Source organism: Bombus vancouverensis, chromosome 2, assembly GCF_051014615.1.
Source record: "Bombus vancouverensis nearcticus chromosome 2, iyBomVanc1_principal, whole genome shotgun sequence".
NCBI classification, from domain to species: Eukaryota; Metazoa; Arthropoda; class Insecta; order Hymenoptera; family Apidae; genus Bombus; species Bombus vancouverensis.
Window position 1 is genome coordinate 3,144,679 of NC_134912.1, and position 22,308 is coordinate 3,166,986.

A 22,308-nucleotide genomic window follows, 5' to 3' on the forward strand; every position below is an offset into this window, starting at 1 on the left:
CTAAGAAACGATCGATGAATCGAGTGTGACCGATGTATAATGTTTCTATAGAAATACAAGAATAGCTGAGGTATCAACAGATATTTCGAATCTAGAGAATGCTCACCAATGAAGAATAAAGGGAAAATAATATCTAGATTGAATTTCTATAGAAGTGATATTAAGCGAGGAAGTGAGTGGAGATTAAATTGCCAATTTTTATACGAATATATTTTGAAAAGTGTACTACTTAGAGAGAAATTTACTCATTAAATATTATAAAGAATTTATACTTTGGATATTTTATGTGTTTTTGTACATCACGCGCCTTTCATTCTCGAGTCTTAAAATTTCTCATAATCGCATAAAAATCCACAATCTAACTCTACAAACTATGTTTCATTACTTTGACATTAATCGTACTAAGAACAGCCGATGAATAATGTTGCAATCACAACACCTTTCAATAGAAAGATGACAAGGATTTCGAAAGAGTTTTATTGACGCGATCGTGAGAAGCTGCTTATGAAGGATTTCTCCAAAGAATCGTCCTCTAAATTCATCGCTTTAAAGGCAAACTAATTACGAAGTTCACGAGGACAGTGACGCGAATTACGGAAGTTTTATCGAAATCCTTGGATTTCCCAACCGCATTGTAATGGAATTTTTGAACTATATTAAGGATGTATATTGGCTCGCTACACGAGAACTTCGGCCGCGTTATCTTTCGCCGGATTTTCAAAGAGAAAGCCGAAGTAAATACAGAAGTATATGGTTCACGAAAATATTTGAACGTTTAAATTCTCTGCGCAACAACTGTAATATAGAACATTATATATATTAAACATATTATCATAAGAATATTCCATTGCTTTAGGAGAAAAAGAGAAATCTCTTATAAGTATTAAAAATTGCTTAAATTAATTAATTTTTTAATTAAAGAATTATAAAGTGAATCATTTATGCTAAAATTAAAACATAGATATATATCTTTATTCCTTCCCAAAATCTGCACATGCATGCTGCTTAAATTATTATTTCAACTTACCACACATATTTAATTAATAATTAATTTAGAATTAATTAACATAACTTTATAACTTGTAATGTAACAATGATCGATAATGACTCATAAACTGACGCGACGTTAAATAAATAAAAAAGAGATAAAAAGAAACGTTTTGTACGGGGAAACGAAAGAAATCTACGATAACACGCTACCTTTGAATAAAATAACAGAAAAAGATAGAATGATTCGTTGCCCGACATAAAATCTAGCTTTCGAAATTTTTCTCGGGTTGAGACCCAGGAAAGATCCTTTGTCCTTGCATGTACTTGTTATTGCTTGCTTTCTGCGAATGCAAAGGAAGGAATTATTTACAGAAAATTCGATAAATCAAGCTGATTATGCTTACGTTAGGTATTTGAACGGTTCTTTGAAGACAAAGAATTTGTAATAAGATATTTCACGGTATAAGCTTTGCTTTGTAATACGCAAAGTGAAATACGTAGAAGATATTGCAAACTGAATGATGGAAGATAATATTCATACACTACTAACAAGATAAATACAGACTAACAAGCTAGCTTGTCAGCTATGAAATTCGTTATTTTGTACTTTCATTCGCTGTTTCTTTGAAGTGATAGGAGAAAGTCTAATAAAATATAAATGCTGATTTCATAACGAAAAAAAATTGCAGATTGCTCCGGGAAAGAAACGCGATCGCACGAAGAATACTCTAGATCTGCACAGTAGGATAAATAAGAAACATAGAATGAAATTCTTTTCATATGAAATTTCATGTTTTGAGAAACTGAATTTGAAAGTTTCTTAAATAGTTGGTTGAGCCTTTCAATTTCTTGGGACTGTTACATTGCTACCAGATTAATTCTGGTCCTAATTACATCGACAACGACCATAACAATTCTATGATAAAGAGTAAAAGAAAAATATTTCCACGGAATTCTGTGATATCATATGAGGGCAAAATGAAATTCATTCCATCAAATAAAATCCAAAGTTGTAGGATATTAGTGCTGAGTACAAATTTATTTAATTTTATGTATGTTTATGAACTTAATTATATAAATGGAACATAGATAGAGACCTATCATATTCACAAAATATTATATCAGGCACTTTACTCTAAATATTATATATATTTGCATATTATATTCACTTCACATATTTTTGCGTCTTTAAATTTTCCATAAATGTATAAACATCCGCTTATACAACAGTTATAAATATTACACAACATCACAAATATTATACACTCTTTTGTACTTTCGAAGCATTTATTTCACAAAAAACTACAAACCGATGTGGGAGGACAGTTAGACGTGTTATATATATTGATGACGAGACTGGATATTGAATGTAGTCAAATATATTTAACCTGTTTGTGGTACAGAGTTCGTCGTTGTTCGCTAAATGTTGCTCGTTATGCGTATACACGGTAACTCATTAACTGATTACCGATTGACTGATAACTGATCGATTCGTGATTGGCTACTGATTCGCTACTGACTCCTCCAAAGACTCCTTGTCTTAACGATCGTGTTCGGTTATTTATACTGGTCGGGGGAGTACCGGAAAGTTTAAATTCAACTTCGATTGACGGTTGCATGTAGCGGCGACATTGTTTTGCCTGGAGTTTGTTTGTCGCTACGTCTGGTATGTCACGACGGTGTCAATGTCCCAAGGCGAAACAACAACATGAGTCGCTCTGGATTCGCATCGTCTCATATGCCGCTACACCGATTAAAATAAAAAACATCCTAAAATTTCAGGAACAAATGAACCACAAAAATATTCTATGAATGATTATCCGATCCACGATTATCCAACCGAATAAATTATCCTGTATGGTTATCCAAAATACTCGGATTCTACCGTCTGCGCGACTTTGTGAAACGATATTTAAATCAATTTCTCTATATATTTTTACCGACACTTTGTCCCAGGAAGATAAAACTCCGACATTTTATACCTGTTACTATTACATTTCGCCGAAACGGCGCGGCAATGGAACAAGGATTATTTATGCAGTTATTCGCGAGTTTATCTAGACTCGCTAATAAAAGGACCGCCATTTCCTTCGTCCTCTCCATCGTCTACGTGGACTAAGCTAATTATATACTTATCGTTAACTGCACAGTTCTCGAACTTCCAACCGCAAGAACTTTACCGTACGACATACCACCCTCGACAACGCTTTATTGCAAACATACCCGACATAATTATTCATGATCTTTACGTTAATCTTGCGCCAATGATCTTCCTTCGATATCCGCCCTGTCGAAGGTATGAGAAACTTAAATGGATTTTCGTATAATCTCGTGGGATCAAGGTGATACCAGTTCGCGGCCACACGAAAGCTAGTTATACGTATAGTCTACTACATTCTTCGAATAGCATGGAGGAGAATAAAGTTTAAGAAGTCGATAAAAGGAAATTTAATTAACTGGTGACCAAGTATAATGATTATGTGGGTATATACAGGATGTTCCAGGACTTAATAGGCAAACTTTGTTACTATCAGAGTATAAAAAATGTTATATACTTGAACATATACCATTTAAATGTTCATTAAAAAATTATAATTCAAATAATAAACATGATGAAATATTAACATACTTGCAGTTATTGTGTTATGGGAAAGAACAGAACAGATTTATAATCAACACAATCATTACCTGTCAATACTCCCGTGGAAGCAACTGCGGTAAAAAACTGGATTTATCATCCCAGGAAGCTTATTTTGATTTTGCTTCATCTCAATGAATTAACCACGTTATTATTTGTTAATACTTGCAAAAATCATAAAAACTGCATAAATTACCGCAATTCGTGAAGCTATACGCGTATGTAATTATCAATTCTTAATTCGTTAAAATTAAGAAATGAAGAACACTTCAACATATAAATTCAACAAAGTTTCCAACCTAGTATATGTAAATGTAACGAAGACGAAATGTCCGGCCCTAATTTCATATCATACCAAACGTAGTTTCAGTCTATTTCGTAGACCCCAAAATTTTGCCGAAATTAACTCCACAAATTTAACAAACATTCTCGTCAAACCACGTAACACGAAACGCAAACGAGACCGTCCCCTACAGAACCACAAAGTGGTCCATTAATTACTTTCCGCTGCCCTCTACACCCCTAATCCTAAATTTACCAAACACGAGAAAAAAGAAAATATCATTCGACATACCTTAATTGTTCCCAAGTTCGCGTTAATGACCTAACTGCGTGCGCAGACAAACATTAAGGCCGGTTCTGTTGTGCCACGACACAATGAAGACCTACATATCTACAGGGAAAGTTAGGTAATCATCAGATCAGTTTCACCGTTGTTAAAGTTTGGTATTAGGCCAGATTTATGACACGGCCAAGAAGGCTTGCCATTTATAGAGAAGCATGGTAGCTTTACCATCATCTACATTACATGTATTACTTAGATTGCATGTGACCACAGTAGTAGTTTCACTATCTGTGATAGTAGCGACATATATTTTTCATACACGCTGCAGTATGTGAATCATTTAACACAATTAAGAATATGAACCCTTTAACACAATTAAAGATGTGAATCATTCCATAGGGTAAGTGATCGAAAATGTCGTAAATAGTCTTTCAGTTCTATATCGTTTCATTCAGGCGTGTAGCAAATTTATCGTTTGTACACGAGACCTTCTGATACATGAGTGTCCGCCTGGATGGGAAGATCCAGCTGCGTGTAGAAAAGTGATGTACGCTTAAAGATTGACTTTACGGTTTACGTTTTACGAAACTACTGTTCACAATACAGTCAAGAAGAAAAATAAGCAAATAGGTAGTGGAAATGAGATATATATAATATATACAGTAATATATATAATATATAATAATATATAATAATAAGATTATATTATGACTCGTTTATACGAATAATTTAAATTATTTACTAAATAATCTATGTACTATAAAGATGAGTAGCGGTTCATGGATTTTACATTTAGCGTGCTGCGTGTTACATGCACATATAATCATAAATTTAATTAAATTGGTTCAACCATTTTGATGTTGTGTGTAGAGCAGCTTGTTTGATTTGGTCTGAACGCTAGTCAAATTAAGAATAGCCCCCTCCCTCCAAGTGTCTTTATTTGAATTTTTTCTTCGAAAGATCGCGTAGAAAATGATTTTGTCTGAATAAAGAATCCTCGGAATTCATTTTTAAGGATTGATATACTCGTGTATGAAATCAAGATTTGAACTAAATCAACAGAGTGAAAAAAAACCTTTAAAAATTCACAGCAGTCACAGAAACGAGTAGGTCGTGATGTGACTAGCGCGGAAATATTTACGTAGTACAATGTAGTACAAATGTAGAACATTTCAACCGAAGAAAAAATGTGTGGGATGGTGAGAGAGGATATTAACGGCTATACTGATACAATGGACAGCGATAGATTTACGTCTAGTCTAAAAGCGATTTTCAAATATTGTGTTCACGTCTGACGAGTAGAAAGCAAACTGCGAACCGGCAGCAGTTATTGATGCACGGTTCGTTTGTTCAAAGAGTCAACTCACCTGACAGTGGGCCGCGCAGAAATAACAGCACAAAACAAAAATTATAATATCGGTGACTCATAAAACATTTCAGCGTGCTGCAGCGCGGTAACATATGTTGAGTAGCCACCTCTGATACGCAATAAGTAAGGCAGTATATAACATTATTTTGGTCAAACTTCATCGATACCTACTTCCACTATCTGACCACTTATTTTTATTTCCAAGTGTATGTCGCTACGCGTCCGAAACGATAAAAATCCTTCTGCGACTGTTTAGATACTCGTTAAGAGTTAATCTCAAAGTTTCGAGTAGTCCATGGACGAAGTATCGCAAACCATTGCTCTATCAATCTTACCTGCGTGACCGTGTAGGGCGAATTTTTGCCTGGGAATCCTCGGAGGAATCCGTCGGTGTCTCGTGTAGCGACAGTGGTCAGGTTCAGAAGCAGGGTGCTTTCCGTGGTTATTGCGTCCTTCCCCTCCATACGAGCCTAGTCGGCAGTCCGGAGCATCCGAAGCGCCCCCCTTGTCGACGGCTACGTCATGCTCCTTCTCTCCTCTCGACCATGGGATTCCAGGCAGGCTCGGGCCGTGCATGAGAATCTTCACTCGATTCCACGATTCCACGACCTACCCCAACCGTTCGTCGTTACCGCTCGCACGGTCCGGTCTTCGTGGCTCTGAAATCGTTGTTTACTGGTTAGCCATCAGCGGATTATTGAGATGTATGCACAGTGACAAAGGAGACATTACTCTATATCGCTTATCGTCACGCGTCTTGTTTCATTGTCATTTGTATAATGTATAGTCAAACAAGATAATGTATTATTTAAATAATCATTTTTCGAATATATTGTTTAAACCATATCCAAGCTTGCTATTAATTTCTAAGATTATAGCGCGACGATTGACATTTTTCGATGTGGGATAATATGAAACACCTAATTTTAAAAGCTTTTGGCTGAAACGTGGCAAAATTAATAGATATTTGTATGTTGATAGTTAATTGTGCAAAAATTTAAATGCCTTGTAGTCATGATAAAGGATGTATGAAAAGTCAAATGCGACGTGTTAAAAAAAAACAATACCTACAATGGGAGATCTAAAAAATTTGTAAAGGAATCCCGAAAACTTTATTTCTAATATGAAAGATGAATATCTATTTAAATAAACGACGAATAAACAAATATCCTTCATTCTTTCGACTTGTATTAATGTCCCTCGTTTTCTATGTATTGAGCACGTGAATGATGCACCTGAAGCACATTCTCTGTGATCCCAATAAAAATGGCGAATATATTGAACCCGCTTTCATTATTATTGTCTCTTTTGTAGGTGTCGTCACAAAATAAATATAATTCTGTATCATTATCATCAGTTGTAGTATCGTGAACATGTTCCATATTACGTACACTCAACGTATTCCATATTGGGCACATATGTACTTCAACAGAAAAATAATAATCATACTAAGAAGAAAATAAAGTTAACGGGAAATTTCTTTTGGATATTCAAAAACAAATATGTTTAACGATTAATTATGCGAAAGTAGCATTTTTTAATTTGACATTACTAAAAAATCTCACTATTCAATTCGCCTCTCAAAGACTTTTGTACACTTTCAAACACAACAGTCAATTGCATCCAACGACAGATTTTCGAGTAAAGCTCAGATTTGAATATATCTTTATATTACCTTGAATATACCTTGAATATATCTTTTGCTTTTCTCGAAATACTTTACGTTGTTGCCGCTTAATTGTGTGTTACTTGCCGGGATATTGTAGTGTTTCATATTGGGTACAGTTAACCTGCTGCAAAAGTCTTTGTCGATATTACAAAACAGCAAAAGAGCTGGAGAATATATCGATTTGAATGGCTGTACTGATTATATGAATCCAGTTGAAAAGGATTCATTTTCACACATGCGACACCTTTGGTCAATTCACGCGCTTATCTTTATGATCATATAATGATCGAATTTATCAGAAAGAACCAATCAGACCCGCATTCCTTTGCCTAGCCATCTTCTCATCAGCGCACGGTACAGGTGTAATAGAGTAGTTCGGTAGACACGTGAAACATGGGGGTACCAAGATGGTGTATATACTACTGTTCTTGGGTGAGACGAGTAATTGAAATTGGGTTGCAGACTGGATTGGAATTTCGAATGTCTGTGGGTTTGCTCTGGTAAAACCGGTGTATACTACTTGGGAAGTTCAAATTGCTTCGAAAGGGCTGATGTTCATGGGAAAACTTGGAAATAATGAGTATGTTACGACGCAATGAAAATTTACAAGGATAAATATACGAAAATGTCTGTTTGCCTATATACAACAGAGAATTGATTGTAATTTGTAATGAAAAATTTTAATTAATCAAATCTTGTTTAGTTGTGTACATTGTGCAGCAGCATTCAATATTTTCAATAAATAATAGTTTAATAACCGTAGTGTAAATAATTGTGTCAATATGTAATAATTCATAAGAATTTAATTTGTGATATGGGAGAGTAAAATCATGTAATGCACATATTACAATGCAAGGTAAAATAAATTATCGGTTAATAGAATATCTCACTAAATTTGTTTAAAATAAACATATTTCTATAATTTTGAGGATGTTTATGTCCACAGTCAAAAAATAGATATACCTTGAATATTATTACCTTTACCATTTTCATGCAACGAGCAATATGGCAATATTTAAATGTAATTTCAAACTAAATTTAGATTCGAGCGATTAATTTCTAGAATAATTTATACCCGTTATATTTTTTCTTTATTGGGCTTCAAATTGTACAAACAGGAAAACTGGAGAAGCAACGCGAGCTCAATTAATCCCTGAGTTTAGGTAACTAAGATTTTAATTGCTTTATCACTGCTATCATTAAGACGCTTCCCCAGTCCGGAAATACATTGCACGAAATATAAATTAAGCAGAGATACGAAATTAATAAACCATACAACCACATTGACTCGAACGTTTGCGTTGTCGTTCGAATTATTCGGATTCTTGAAATTATTCAATATTACGTGCTGTATTCCTGGCAGCCACTTGATGAGAATAGTTTTGTACGGCCATTTCGCGGAAGAAAAATATTTTTACAACACTGAGCAAGACAATAGTAGAACGTAGAAGTAAGCATGCAGATGAAAACGTAAATGGAAATAAAAATGAAAATTATTTCAGAAGAATTAAATTCGTTATTCAGTGAATCGATTTAACGAAGTTTAATACATTTAATTGGAATTATCAGGAAATACATAAATGGATACTTTACATGTCCATATCTTTAATTATCATTTCATTTATATTTTAATCAAAGAGCATTTATTTTAATTCACGCGCTTTTCCTAACCATTTAGAAATTAATCGTGTTCACTTACAACTAGGAGGTCCTTTGCTTGGACGACTGAGGCTAGATACACGATTACAAAGAACTAAAAATGAAATTCAACTGTATAAAATCTCTAAATAATATGAAGAAGATATAGCAATCACAGTAGAATCCCTTGACTTTGAGGTCACTGCGGTTCTGGAACCTCAAGTGCGATTAATGGTGAACATGCTATACTTCGTATCTTCCTCGTATACGTATATTTGTATCCTGTTTCCTGAATTCCATCATGTCACAACATACGTACATTTCATTGAAGTTGTTACGATTAGATCGCTAGGAAGTAATAACTGAATCGTAGCTTCTGTCGGTGAAATTCAATACTGTATGTGTATATACATAGTTCGAAGTAGTGTTCGCCGTGCTTCAGTGGTTAGAATAACTTAACAGGCTAAATAGTCAGGATTCTGCGTTATTTGGGTTACTTTTTAGATTTTATATTTTATACGTTCCTAAGTACGTACTTGTTCCGAAGCAATTAGAGCAATCGCAATTGCCAGAATAATTTTTTAAATTTTATAAGCATTTTAGTTTTGTAATTAGCAAATAAAGTATTGTAGTTATCAAATATTATGATATTTATTATTATTATACTATTATTATTATATTGCTATAACAACTATTTATTTAGTTAACAATAGACTCTAAACAATTGTTACTAATTACTAAGCAATTGATACAATAGTAAATAACAGCAATAACAATAATAATTATGAATGAGATCTATTTTTCCAATAATTATATAATATATGAATCGTATCATGTTTTTTTCAGGATGAGATAGAAATTATTCAAGTCTTATCTACTTGAGTTCCGAAGGATTCTCAATGAAATTTCGAAGATTTCAAAGTAACAACTTGCAGGAAGAAATATGAATACGCGTATCAGAAACTTTGCGATGGACGATTGCATTGCAAGTTCTACCGGGTGTAACTCAGTTTGCCGATATTTCACATTTCCACGATGGAAAGTTTAGAACCATTGGCGTTTTCCAAGACCTTTCACATTTCTTTGTTACGATATAAAATACGTGGTAACAAATGTTTTAAATAACGGAGATTCTAACTTTATGAACTAATAATTTAATCGATTATTTTACAATAAGAATTCACAATATTTTGCAGATAAGATTTTTTAAACAATCGGTGATAATGTATTCGAAGCCTCTTATAAGCAATATCATAATAACGTTTTATTATGCAAATATATTTTATTCACTACTACTATTCAAATTATTCTAAAAGTATTCCATGAATAATAAATCTGAAGACATCCTAGCTATCTCTACTTTTTTCTACTTTATTATTGACTGGAATCTTTTTTATAAATTTAATACTAGAACAATTTAATCGATTATACTATATATCTACTCTACTACTTTAGCTGCATATCATGTAAAACAAATTATAAAATATAATCGGCAGATTATTCTTTCCATTATTTTGATTACATATTGATTTTACTGTAAACAGCTACATTGACTGTTCAGAAATTTTCCAGCGTTTTAAGCTCAATGCTCCATCTAGGGCTTTCAGGAAGTTACCATTATTCTACACATCTCTGTATAGCACTAATTATGCGTCTAATAGCTGTATGAATTATATCTGAAAACACATCAACTTACTGGCCTATATACTTGAATATTTTTGCGAATCACTGTTCATATTTACGAAATATATCAGAAACGTTGTACGTAATTAATTTCTATTCCAGCATCATATGTGATTTACTATTAGTTCTTGATTATTTATTCACTTATATTTATCGATCTTTGTCTGTACAAAGGATGTTACCCGTACAATAAATATAAATAAATAAACATATTGATTTGTTGCAATTACATCAATTTGACATCAAGACATAAAAGCACTCCTTATCAACAAGATATTTTTCACTAAATACAAAATTTTCTATATCCATTCTCACGTACTGGAATTATTGATAATTGAAAATAATAATAAAAGACATGTATTGGACTTTTGAAAGGGCACCTTGATCTGTCAAGAGTTAAAAATTACATTGCTTCTAAACGTTTCGCAGTGTATTATATACATCAAAACAAAAGTATGCGAATTAAGTGCTCGTTAAGTTATTTAAACGTCACGTAATTGTGCAAATTATGGTATTTTTAGCCAGCTATCCATTACATTGGAAGACGAGGCGAAGTTCGACTAGGTTCCTTTGTTTAATCGGACCTTAAGTCGACCGGTGGTCCGAGAGATTCTCTGTGGAATCGTGGGTGTTACGCTACATTGGTCTCATTAATTCGGGAACATCCTGATAGTTAAGCTCGATCGAGGTCCGCTCGACCTTAAATTTATCTCCAATTTAAAGGATACTCCCAACAGTGAATTTCGTAATGGCAGTAGCCAGCCGCTATTTTCACTAAATGGGGGGAACGTGCATTGAAAACCTGACACCGACGAGATTCATGTGAAACAGAAATATATCACCGTATATTTCCCCTGGGTACTGATTAGGTTGAACTATTTGCTATCTAATGTTTCAAAAGTTAGCAAGGAAAATCCTCTGTTACGAGATGGGATGATTGAGTTGAAATATTTTTCTGTTTCATTTTTTCTTTCCCTGTTGATGGATATAACAAAGACGCTCTATTATTTGGATTGAAGAGGCATAATTTGTTGACGATTTGAGTGATTCTAAGCTATAGTTTACGACGTAAAGTAATAAGTTGATTAATTATGAAACTGGAGGAAATACTAATTGTACTCCTTTAGTTCCATAATTTGAATTTCTATTTAATCACACATTTTAACTCTTTTTTTGTTGTTTCTCATAAAATTGTGATTTAAGTTTATTGTTATAAGGAATTTGTTATAATTTTTCAAATTTCGAAAACGTATCATGGCAAAGTGTAAAATTATAATGTAATTAATCATGAAGCTAAAGAAACTGGTACTTGTGCTTTATAATTAATTAAAACGTATATGGTCTAGAATAATGGTAAATTTCTTCTCATAAATTTGGTTTTTAATTACAATGTTGATGAGATGAGGTATCAAAATACATAATTTAGCACAGTCTCCTCAAACTAGATATTTTGTTACTCGTATCACTTTTCTTTTTGACCAAACTAAATGAGATTACAATTACCCACTCTTGACCTATTTTATATATTTAATCGATAAAATGTCTCTTATAATATTATTAGAACGTTACTTCTTAACAATGATTAATGCGCGTTAATGCAGCTTGAAACAAAGACCGGACGTTGTAAGTTTCCAGCGAACAAAAGGTAAAATATAATTACCATCTTAGAAGCTTGTTAAATTCTGACCTATTCATGATCCACGGGTAAATCTTCGGGTAGTAGATTCTTTTGTTATTCCATCATCACTGTTGAAGTTGTTATATATAGTTCGGAAGGCGTATAGTCTCATACGATTAATGGTTGCTTGGCTATTCAAATTTCTTCACGTCTTTAAAGACAAAATAGTACGCGAAAAAAAATTTTTTTTCAGAGAATAATACACTTTTTAGATGATAATCCTTGATGGATAGCAAGGAGGAACGAGCAAATCATATTAATAAGTTACACAAAACTGTTATTTTAATATGTTTGATATATTTTGTTCGCCAGATATCTAATTGGTTTATCGACTATGATCATTGGCATATTCTTTATTCTAAAGTTTTGTGTATGAAATATTTATCAATCACGGTTCAGTTAGCTTAATAAGCATAGTAATTCCAAACATAATATTAGTTTCCATGAAACTATATGGAGAATGAGAATAATCTGCTCTCTCAGGATACATTGTTAAACAGCTGATATAATTCCTTAACATATCTGCTGCTACAAAGTATATATACGAATATATACTACAAATATAAAGGATTAAAAGCCGCAATCTATTTCGAGAAAACCGGATGCACATATCGTGAACGATTCTCTGTCTTCAAAGTGCATACCTTCATTTGAAAATTTCAATATGCGTAATTTATGTCATAATGAGCGTACGTGTACAAGAGAATTGTAATAATTTGACGAAATCGGCTGAAACTTGATAGAATTCCATTCAAAATCAGATCATATAGTAAAATCTCGTTTCACGCTCCGTAATTACGCTTCATAATCGTTTTGTGCATTAGCGTTATAATTAGATGTTAAAACGAGCTCGTCGAAACAACAACGTTACGTTTTCGATTGGACGACGAATTAACTGTCGAATACGAAATCTCAAGAGCACCGGCGTTAATTGACCGTGAGACACAAGGGTTATTCAAAACGTTTCTGTAATATGTCGATGCGAATAACACACACGGGAAAGGTTTCCCTTTTTTTTTCTATGAAGAAATAGTAGAATCTCTATTCACAGGTTTCAATTTGTATCGACAGAATTTGCGATCCATGATATTTTTCTCTTCTCAAGCCCTCGATACACGTTTCATATCGTTGATTTGAACAGCTTTGTGAAACGAATTTTAGAAAAATTGTTTGCCACGGGAAATTGTTACAGTGATACCTATGTTTGATGAAGTTCTGTGCTTTTAGGTTCTAATCGATACTGTAATCGTTTAAGAACACTTTGATCTCAAGTTCGTTCATTTGCAAGCATAAAAGAATTTAAAATCTTCTGTTAGCGGTATTGGTCGTTGGAAAAATGTTATCTTTTAATGTTACAAAGGTTCCAAGAAAATGTTTCATGATTTCGATACTTTGAATGCGAGCTAAATTCCAATTGGTTTTTAAAATTTGTGCAAGGAGGATTAGCGAGAGGATCTTCTTTAATTTGAAATTTAACAAGAAAATAAATGATTAAAGAATACTAATTTATAATAAATGATTAAAATTTTGTTGGATACCAATAATCATCATTAATGATGGAAATTGTTCCTGATTAACCGAATAATCATTATCGACAATGAGGACATTCTTAGTCTACTAGTAATCATTTTCATTTCACTTTCACCTTACAATTCAAAACACTCCCATTATAATTCATTTTACTTCTGATCATCGTTAATTTTTGTTACTGATAATTAACATTACTGATAATTAATACCTAGACGAAACTTTTCTAATTTATACCCAAATTATTATATCCAAGATAACGTCAATTATGACGTAATAATAATATCGCTGACTAAATTTATCTCCAATTTATAATGTAAAGTAGCGTTTGACGGGAAACTAATTTCCGTATCCTCTGAATTTTCGTTCGTTTTCGTTAGCTTCGTGGACACGCAGGAGCCAGGAAAGGTTGAACGTTAGTTAGAACTGCTTAGCGTGTCGCAGTAACACGAGTTCCTCTTATTTCAATGGTGGCACGTAATGCAGCTCTCGCGTGCTTCCCCATCGATCGGCCCGAATATCGCCGAAGTAATCTGCCAACCGTAGGAAATAAAGGAACGGAACAACCGAGACCGTTACGAGGCTCCTCCATTCGCACCTTTCCCAACAGTTCTACCTTCCAACACTCTTTCGCACACTCGAACGAAATTTCTCTACTTCCTGTTCTGTTTCGTCCTTGTCTATACTGTACGATAGATAGCGCGAATCTTTCGATGTTCCCTGTATGTGTTACAAGATGCATCGCTGTATTAAAGAAGAGGAAGAAGAAGCCAAATTGGCTCGTGTGATTGCAGTCGGTTATCGTTTGCTTCAATTTTTCAGCTTTTTAGAAACAAACTTTTAACACTTTTTGAATAAGCTGTAGAATTGCAGCTAATAATGTAGATATTAAATAGAGTCAAAATTAATTTTTTAAAACCGTGGCAGACTTTCGGTGCTTTTTGAATAATTTGTAAAATTCTGAACTAATAACATAGATACTAGATAGAATATTTAAGAGATAAGAGAAAAGGCTAAGGAACATTGCAGAATAGATCCATGGAAGCAGGCAAGTTTTAGTATTTTAATTTAATAATACATTTACCGTTTTTGCTTACATTTATCTATTTGCTTAATTGTATATCTGGTAACAGAAAACGAAATGACGTAGAAAAATATTGAGGTGCAAATTAAAGAGAGATAAATTATGCGAGCTATTAATCGCAGCTGTATAATATCTTTGTAGCTTCTAGTTCATTAAGAACGTCTCTTGCCTTATGTCACTAATTGGTTTCGTTTGCCAATATAATTTTAACTCAAGATGATTAAAGCTTTCGCAATTATATATTTTATGTTCCTAATCGTAAAATATATTTGCACGATTGCTCGTTTCACGAAAAGAACAAATTAAACGATGCTTGTCGTTGTACAAATCTAAGCAATGTATCTTCAAATTTAAGTAATGTGTCGTAAAGCAATCCCCACAGATTTTAAAAGGACCCCATGTTGTTTCGCAAATTAAACTCGTGTACAACGACGTTTATCCGCCTTTTGTGCTGTCTTCGTTATGAATACCTTCATTATTCACAGCTATCTGATAAAGTCAAGTCAATTTCGAAAATGTATCATTGTTCGAAATACAAAATGTCTGCGTTCTTCGAACACTAATTAAAGGAAAATTGAAAGAAAAATAAACCAGCAATCTATCGAATAATTTACGGTATCTAAAAATTCCGAATTAAATTAAAAATAAATCCACAATATAATCATTACTTTTACTTGCGTTAAAAACGAAATTGTTACTTATTACGTTAAACTTAATTAGGATAAAAATATTTATAGTTTAATTAATTGTTAATAAATTAATAAATTAATTGATTGGTAAAAATACAGAAATATAATTTACATATATTTCAAAATAAATTCTTGATCTCTGTTTTGCATCAAGCAAAACAAAAATGGACAAAATTTTCCATGTTACATTACAATGTAAGCTGCAGGAATTTGTGGATTAATCACATAGTGATCCTTGCAATGCCTATTTATTCCAACTTTTCCCTTCCTCTACAATTTTCTATTTCAACGTTTCAAACAAATATAATATCACGGAGGGGTACATATAATACCTTGATATAAAAGAAAAACGTTTTGAACATCAAATTGGATTTTATGACTTAATCCCAATTTAACCCATGATTACAGTAAATCTCGTCTTTTTCAATTTCAAAAGGATTCAGAGGATTAATCCAGAACGTTAGCTTAGGACATAAACTATTTTTAGGGGAAGTTTGCGACGGAAGATAGCTCGATATCTCTTTTGGTGCCCACTAACTTATACTCTATCAAGCTAGAGCTAGAAGTTTGCTCGAAGTTTAATCATATACGTTAAACTGCAGCAACTAACAGCCGAAGCTTGTTCGAAATGTTCTTGTATCCGTTAGTTCGTAGAAACTTAAGCATGAAGCTCGTTTCATATTTGCTCGGATATGAATTCGAAATGAATTTTGCAATTAGCAAGCAATGTGATGAATGTAAACTGGCTATTGATAATTGAGGAATTCAAATGTAAAGGATGCAAGCGCCAAGAAAATTAGAAATTATTTTTTATTGGACATGGATATACGATGGCGTGGAAAATTTCCGGCTAAATAAATTTTTAACGTTATAGTCGAAAAGCTGTATCTAAAATAATTGTAAATAATATTGAGCATCAGAGCATAATAAGTAAAGTATCGTAATACGTGAACATTATTATGTAGCCATACGATATTACTTAAAATTCTTTAGAACAGCACGTTTGAAATATCAAAAATCTATCTTGCCGTAAATTTTCACGCATCACTATAAATTGCATCTGGAACGTTGCTTTTTCTACCATAATCTATCGCAAATAAGAATATCTTTGTTTTGAAGAATTCTTAAATTCTTCGTGCTAGAAACTAAGCTTTCACGAGAAAAGCCAGAAACCTGACGTGATGTATCTACCCTTTAAAATGAATCCCAACATAGCAACAAGATTAATTGTTGTACATTTCTTCGTTTTGTTTGATTTATTTTGTGTTTCTCTCTCTTTTTTATACTCCATACATTTTCATCACAGCGCAGTCCCGTAAAACATCGCTTTACGGTAGGCGCACGAGAAATGAGTAATGGCTGTTCGTGCTTATTCATTTTCGTGCACCGTGTAACCGCAACGCCTGTCGTTAGTTAAATGCTTCAAATAAATATTCCATATTTTTGAACTTGCGGAATGTTCTATTCGGGCCATACGTATATGTCAAATCCCATGATTGCTTCCAACGATATTCGTTTATTCAATATTTTTTGATAAAAACAATTATTCTACTACAATTTAGATATTTCCGAGAAAAAGGTTATGTCAGTACATCAATTCTTTAATACTGTAATCTTTTAGTTTCAAAAAGTCGTCTACTTTGAAAAAATGTAAAGAAATTCGTTCCTAATAAAATCCTTCTTATTCGGTAGTTTTATACTTTTGCTCATAAATTCAAGAAATTAGATCGAAGAAATGGAAGCAGAACTTTCGGAAATTTTACATGTAATTAAGTAAAAATAAAAAATTCTCCGTACTTGTACCTATGTGAAGAACTTTCAGAAATAATTTCTAATAAAAAAGTTATGAAACTTCGTAAGTTCTTATTTGCTAATTTTGCAATTTTATGTCAAATTGTACGATCAAATGGCTTGTAATTTATAAAATATTCTGAGTGATTTTCTGTAGGTACCCTAATACTTATTAAGATTTCCACCGGTGTTTACGACTCGTCATAGGGTTGGTATGCTTCTGTAAGGCTGATGAGACGTTATTCCACCCCCTGCTGATCATAAAGACCCTTTCATGAGCTACCAAAATGAACAACTAAATTTTAACCGGACTAATTCCTCCCATAGAATAATTCTGATGGAACATGAGTTTCTGTGTGAATAGAGACAATTGTTGAAAATGTTCTCACGCTAAAATGGGTGGTAGATGCATCGATCCACTTGTGATCTCTCGCACCTACAGAACACTTAGTTTCTAACATATATGTAATATATATATACATATATTGATCGAAATTTGTTCAAAAACTCTTACACATTATGTTACATAAATTGTGCGGAAACTACGAATAATGGGATACAGCACATTTCGATCAAAGTTGAATTAACAGTAAATTATGGTTCTACAATCCCTGTTGAAAGGCTATAAGTGCATATACGTGTTCGTAAAAGTGAACATTGTTAATGTTACGAGTGTGTTTATGGGCCCATCGTGTTTGTAAGTACTGAAGTTTGTAATGGCATGAAGTGAACTACTTATGGAATGTGTGCAGCATTTAAGATAATAAAATTCTAAATAGACATAAACTTCGCTTTTAATATAGTTCTCATATATCTTTCAAAACTGGACGCGATTAAGTAATTTTTAAAAATTATTTTTCATACTTTATACGATAATGAAGGTATAAAGTACTGTACATTAACAGTTTTAATAAAACGAGTACATGAATGTTCATAATCTATGTCAGACGTTGAGATTTCGTTCGAAATAAATGTTTGTATTGAATTTTAAAACTCCTTCCTCAAAAAAGTAGAAAATACTCGTTATTATGTTCTTCCTCCGTAGTCTTCAAATGATAGTCAGTGAGAAGTTAGAAAGCTAGTAGTAGAGGTCAATGAAAAGAGTAGGCATAAGGGAAAGTGATCTTTGTATTAACCCTGCGAGGTTCTTTCAGATATTTTCGACCCAATTTTATTTTCCCAAAAACTATCTCACAATTGAACAAAACACGAAAAAGCTTTTATTGGTATATTATCGTATATTAAAGATTTTGTTCGATCCATTGCAGGATTGAAATGTAAAAATTCAATGATTGTAACATGGTCAAATCTAACGTTATGAATAGTGAGCAATTCCTAGAATTAAAGACACAGTATTTCGTTCTCTTAAAAGAGGCAAATATGATCACGAGTCATTTTTAACCCCTTCAATTATTTCTAATATTTACAAAAATCGACGAGACAGTTTGAAATAGGAAGATACTTCACACGAATCGAATCGTGTCGAATCGAGAGGGAAAAGTAATCTTACACTATAGTTACAGCGGATGCGTGTTCAGTCGAGTTCACGTTTCTAACCAACTCTATACGTCAATGTATTATTTCTTTATTTAATTCTTGTCTTTCGGCATTGAATGACTTTCAGCTTCAACCTTGCCACCGTGAATCATGTCTACCCAATGCTATTTTATATTTTATACACCAATGCTATTTTTCTTTTACGCCGTGACATTTTCTCTAGTTCTTATTATTAGTTTAACCTATCTCATAGATTTTTTACGGGTGTATGCATTGGAATTTTCAAATCCAGTTCCACTCGTCAGAACACCAGTCCTGATACAGATCTACTATAACCGTGGTCTAATAGGAAAGTTTTAGCTGTGGCTTAAAAGAAGAAAGAATAATCGGACAAAGCGTTATCCCGCATGCACTGGCTTGTTCCACGAATGGAATCGTCACGAACGCACGGAGATCGAGGTGTCGCATGAAGTTTATGCGAGCCAGCCGGCTAGCAATTCCAGCGAAGCTCAAACTTAAGGGTAGTAAAGCGCTAATTAACGTTGTCGAGTCACGGAAGGCTCGGTCGTGACCACGAATCGCGTACAACACGTAACCACGCGGCCGTGTATACACGAGTTACAGTTTCGTCGTTTTCTTTGTCGTGCAGTCGTGATAGCGTTCCTATCATAGCGAACGGCACAGTTCGATCTGGCCACCGCTAAATTCTCCGAATCGCAATTTGAGCGGTCATTACAGCCAGCCGCAAATTTCCGTACGTATCCGCGCGAGCCGCGATATATCGCGGTATTATGTATGCTAGTTGGAATGAATTCGCGCGGATTTCAGGATAGTGGGTTCTGATCGTATCCGAGAATGGTCGTCGCGTCTTCGAGATTGGTTTTGAAGGATCGTAATAAATTTCATGCGATCGTCCGTGATATTTTATTCTGATAGAAGGATTAACTTGGCTATGTTATTTGGGCTATCTTTAATCAAATTTTATTTTCCTATTTTTTACATATTACAAAAATTTCATAATTTTGAGGCTTGTTAATGAATCCCCGATAACCTGTTAATCATATCTTGGATATAATAATTTATTTTAGTTGGGTGTCTTCTATCTTTTTACATTTCATTTCATTTCTGTTAAAGATAAATTATACATTTACGTACTTACATTTGCAAAGATTAAGATTTAATGATTCATTTGCCTTGTTTATTTTTTTATTTCGTGATCGTAAACGTTTCTGATTGATTTTTTTCTCAAATATATTATACGGACTAATAACGTAGGTACGGAGATTTTCGTACAATTTTAACAAAATACTAATTTTCGTAGTTGTAGTTAATTAATTTGTAATTGTACATGTAAAAAGAAATGTGTGTATATTACACACAACGTTACGAAAGAAATGGAATCTAATAACCAAGTAAAATAATTTCATCTGTATAAAATCAGCAAGTTTTCTTTATACTTAACTTCGAATTACTTTTTCACGATAGTTCCTTTAAAGCATATCACTTGATTATAAAGTAAATTTGTACAAGCATATTACTCCGTTTCTCCGAAGTTTGTCGAATACTGTATAAACATAGATACCATCTAGTTTCTTCTACATTATTAACGTTTTACCGAAAGTATATATTACGTGTACCGGTTATAAGAATCCGTGTTATCATACGTCAGTTTAATTTTATGGGATTAACATCGCTCTTAAGTATATTTACACGTCACGAATTAAATAATTTGCAAATCATTATTAACCTCGTTGTTACAAAGGAAGATGTATATCAGGTTAAATAAATTACAAATAATCCGCTAGTGAAATATGAAAACTTTTGTCAAAGGAATTGATGAAGCTGTTTTTTTATTCTTTGTACATTTACAGATATTCGCCATGAAATAAATTATTATGAATTACTGTAACTCCTTGTTACGAAGCAAGATATATACTGAACAAAACAGAATTAGAGAAATTAGAAAAATTTACAACCAAGTTGAACTGCAAGTTTAATTAATTCTGCGCATATTTTCAAATAAATTAACACGTACCGCTACGAGATAAATTGTCGCAAATTATGCAGGAATTTGTTTTTCATGAAGGATAAAGTGCATCAAGTTAGACGAATTCTGAAAAAACCACCAGACAAACACAACAGAGCGAAAAATCCACCAGTCAAAGAAATAGTAAAAGTTATGTACTATTTCTCTTTATACCGTATTACGATATACGGGCAGCGAATACGCATACGATTCCAGATATAATTTACCTTTAAAAATCCTCTCAATCGCATTGTACTATCATTTATTCGCCCTTCACTGGGTAAATTTGATTCCAAACCGTCATTCATGTTTTACGATACTCGCAACACGCTGTAAGTAAATAGCCTAAGAATCCCTATATCCGAAGTCAGACTATCGAACCAGCCGTTTCCTTTCGACCCGAACGAAAGAAGCTACAAGCGGTACCAGTTACGTGACTGGCTGTTATCTGGATATATTTCACTGAAAACACGTTTTTATCAATACACAATAACAATTACAAGTCATCGCGATTGCATGATACGTTGCATTTCAATTTAACATGTAGTAGCTAGTTATTTAAGTATGATATTGATCAGTGATAGAATACTGATTAGATTAGTATGATAAGCAAAAGAGTTTTGTATGCATGCTTGAACAGTTGGGGGAGTCGAAGAAAGGAAGTTTTAAGAGAACTGAGCGTCAATGTTGCATGTAATAGTAAAATGCATGTTGTATTTCATACAAGTATAATCTTCATCTTTTTGTATTACTGCGTTTTCTCGTCAATAAATAAATAAATAATTAAGTAAGTAAATAATTACTAAATACCATTTTCGTCATTTTATTTCGTATTTAGTGAATAAAAACTGTATAATCCAACATTCTTACGATATTAACACACTTAACACCGTTACACTTTGCACATTAGGTCAAACACTGCTTGAGATTTTCGGCCATTCAATATTCTCATTCCTACATTACCGTTTCCTTTTTTTCGTTTCTTTTTTGTATAAATGAATAAATAAGAGATTCAGAAATTTCAGGATATTCCGTCCTGGTTTATGGAAGAAACAGTATTCACGAACCACTTCGTACAAACCGCTAACATACCAGTCTTCAACTTACCCATAACCGGTGACAGTCGATTGACATTTTCGGCGTGTATCCCACGGCGTTATTAAAGCCTCTTGACTATGAGAATCCCGCATCTAATCGATCGTGCCCGTTTGTTTCTGCTCCATGATAAGGGCCAATCGCGCGGAACGTTCTCCTTCGGCTCGTCCACTCGCCAAATTTACATGTCCGACCGTCGTTTTACATGATAATGGAGGCCTCGATCGATCCGCATGAATATCCCGCGAGCATCGATTCCCTTCGTTCGTCACGTCGGATATTCCAAACAATAATCTCCTCGGGAAAAAATCTACAATGACGCGACGTTCACAGAAACGACGTTATTTCCGCTTTTTGAATAGCTCTTCG

General features: G+C 33.4%; 1 protein-coding gene across 1 annotated transcript in view; it reads right to left on the reverse strand.

Moving 5' to 3' along the window:
• Positions 1 to 6,212, reverse strand: part of 5-HT7 (5-hydroxytryptamine receptor 7) — a 222,511-nt gene extending 216,299 nt beyond the window's left edge. Inside the window, exon 1 of the mRNA XM_076626244.1 lies at positions 5,898 to 6,212. Coding sequence (XP_076482359.1) covers positions 5,898 to 6,026 — 129 coding nt within the window. The 5' untranslated portion in view covers positions 6,027 to 6,212. The remainder of the gene's footprint in view (positions 1 to 5,897) is intronic.
• Between the last annotated feature and the right edge of the window lie 16,096 nt (positions 6,213 to 22,308).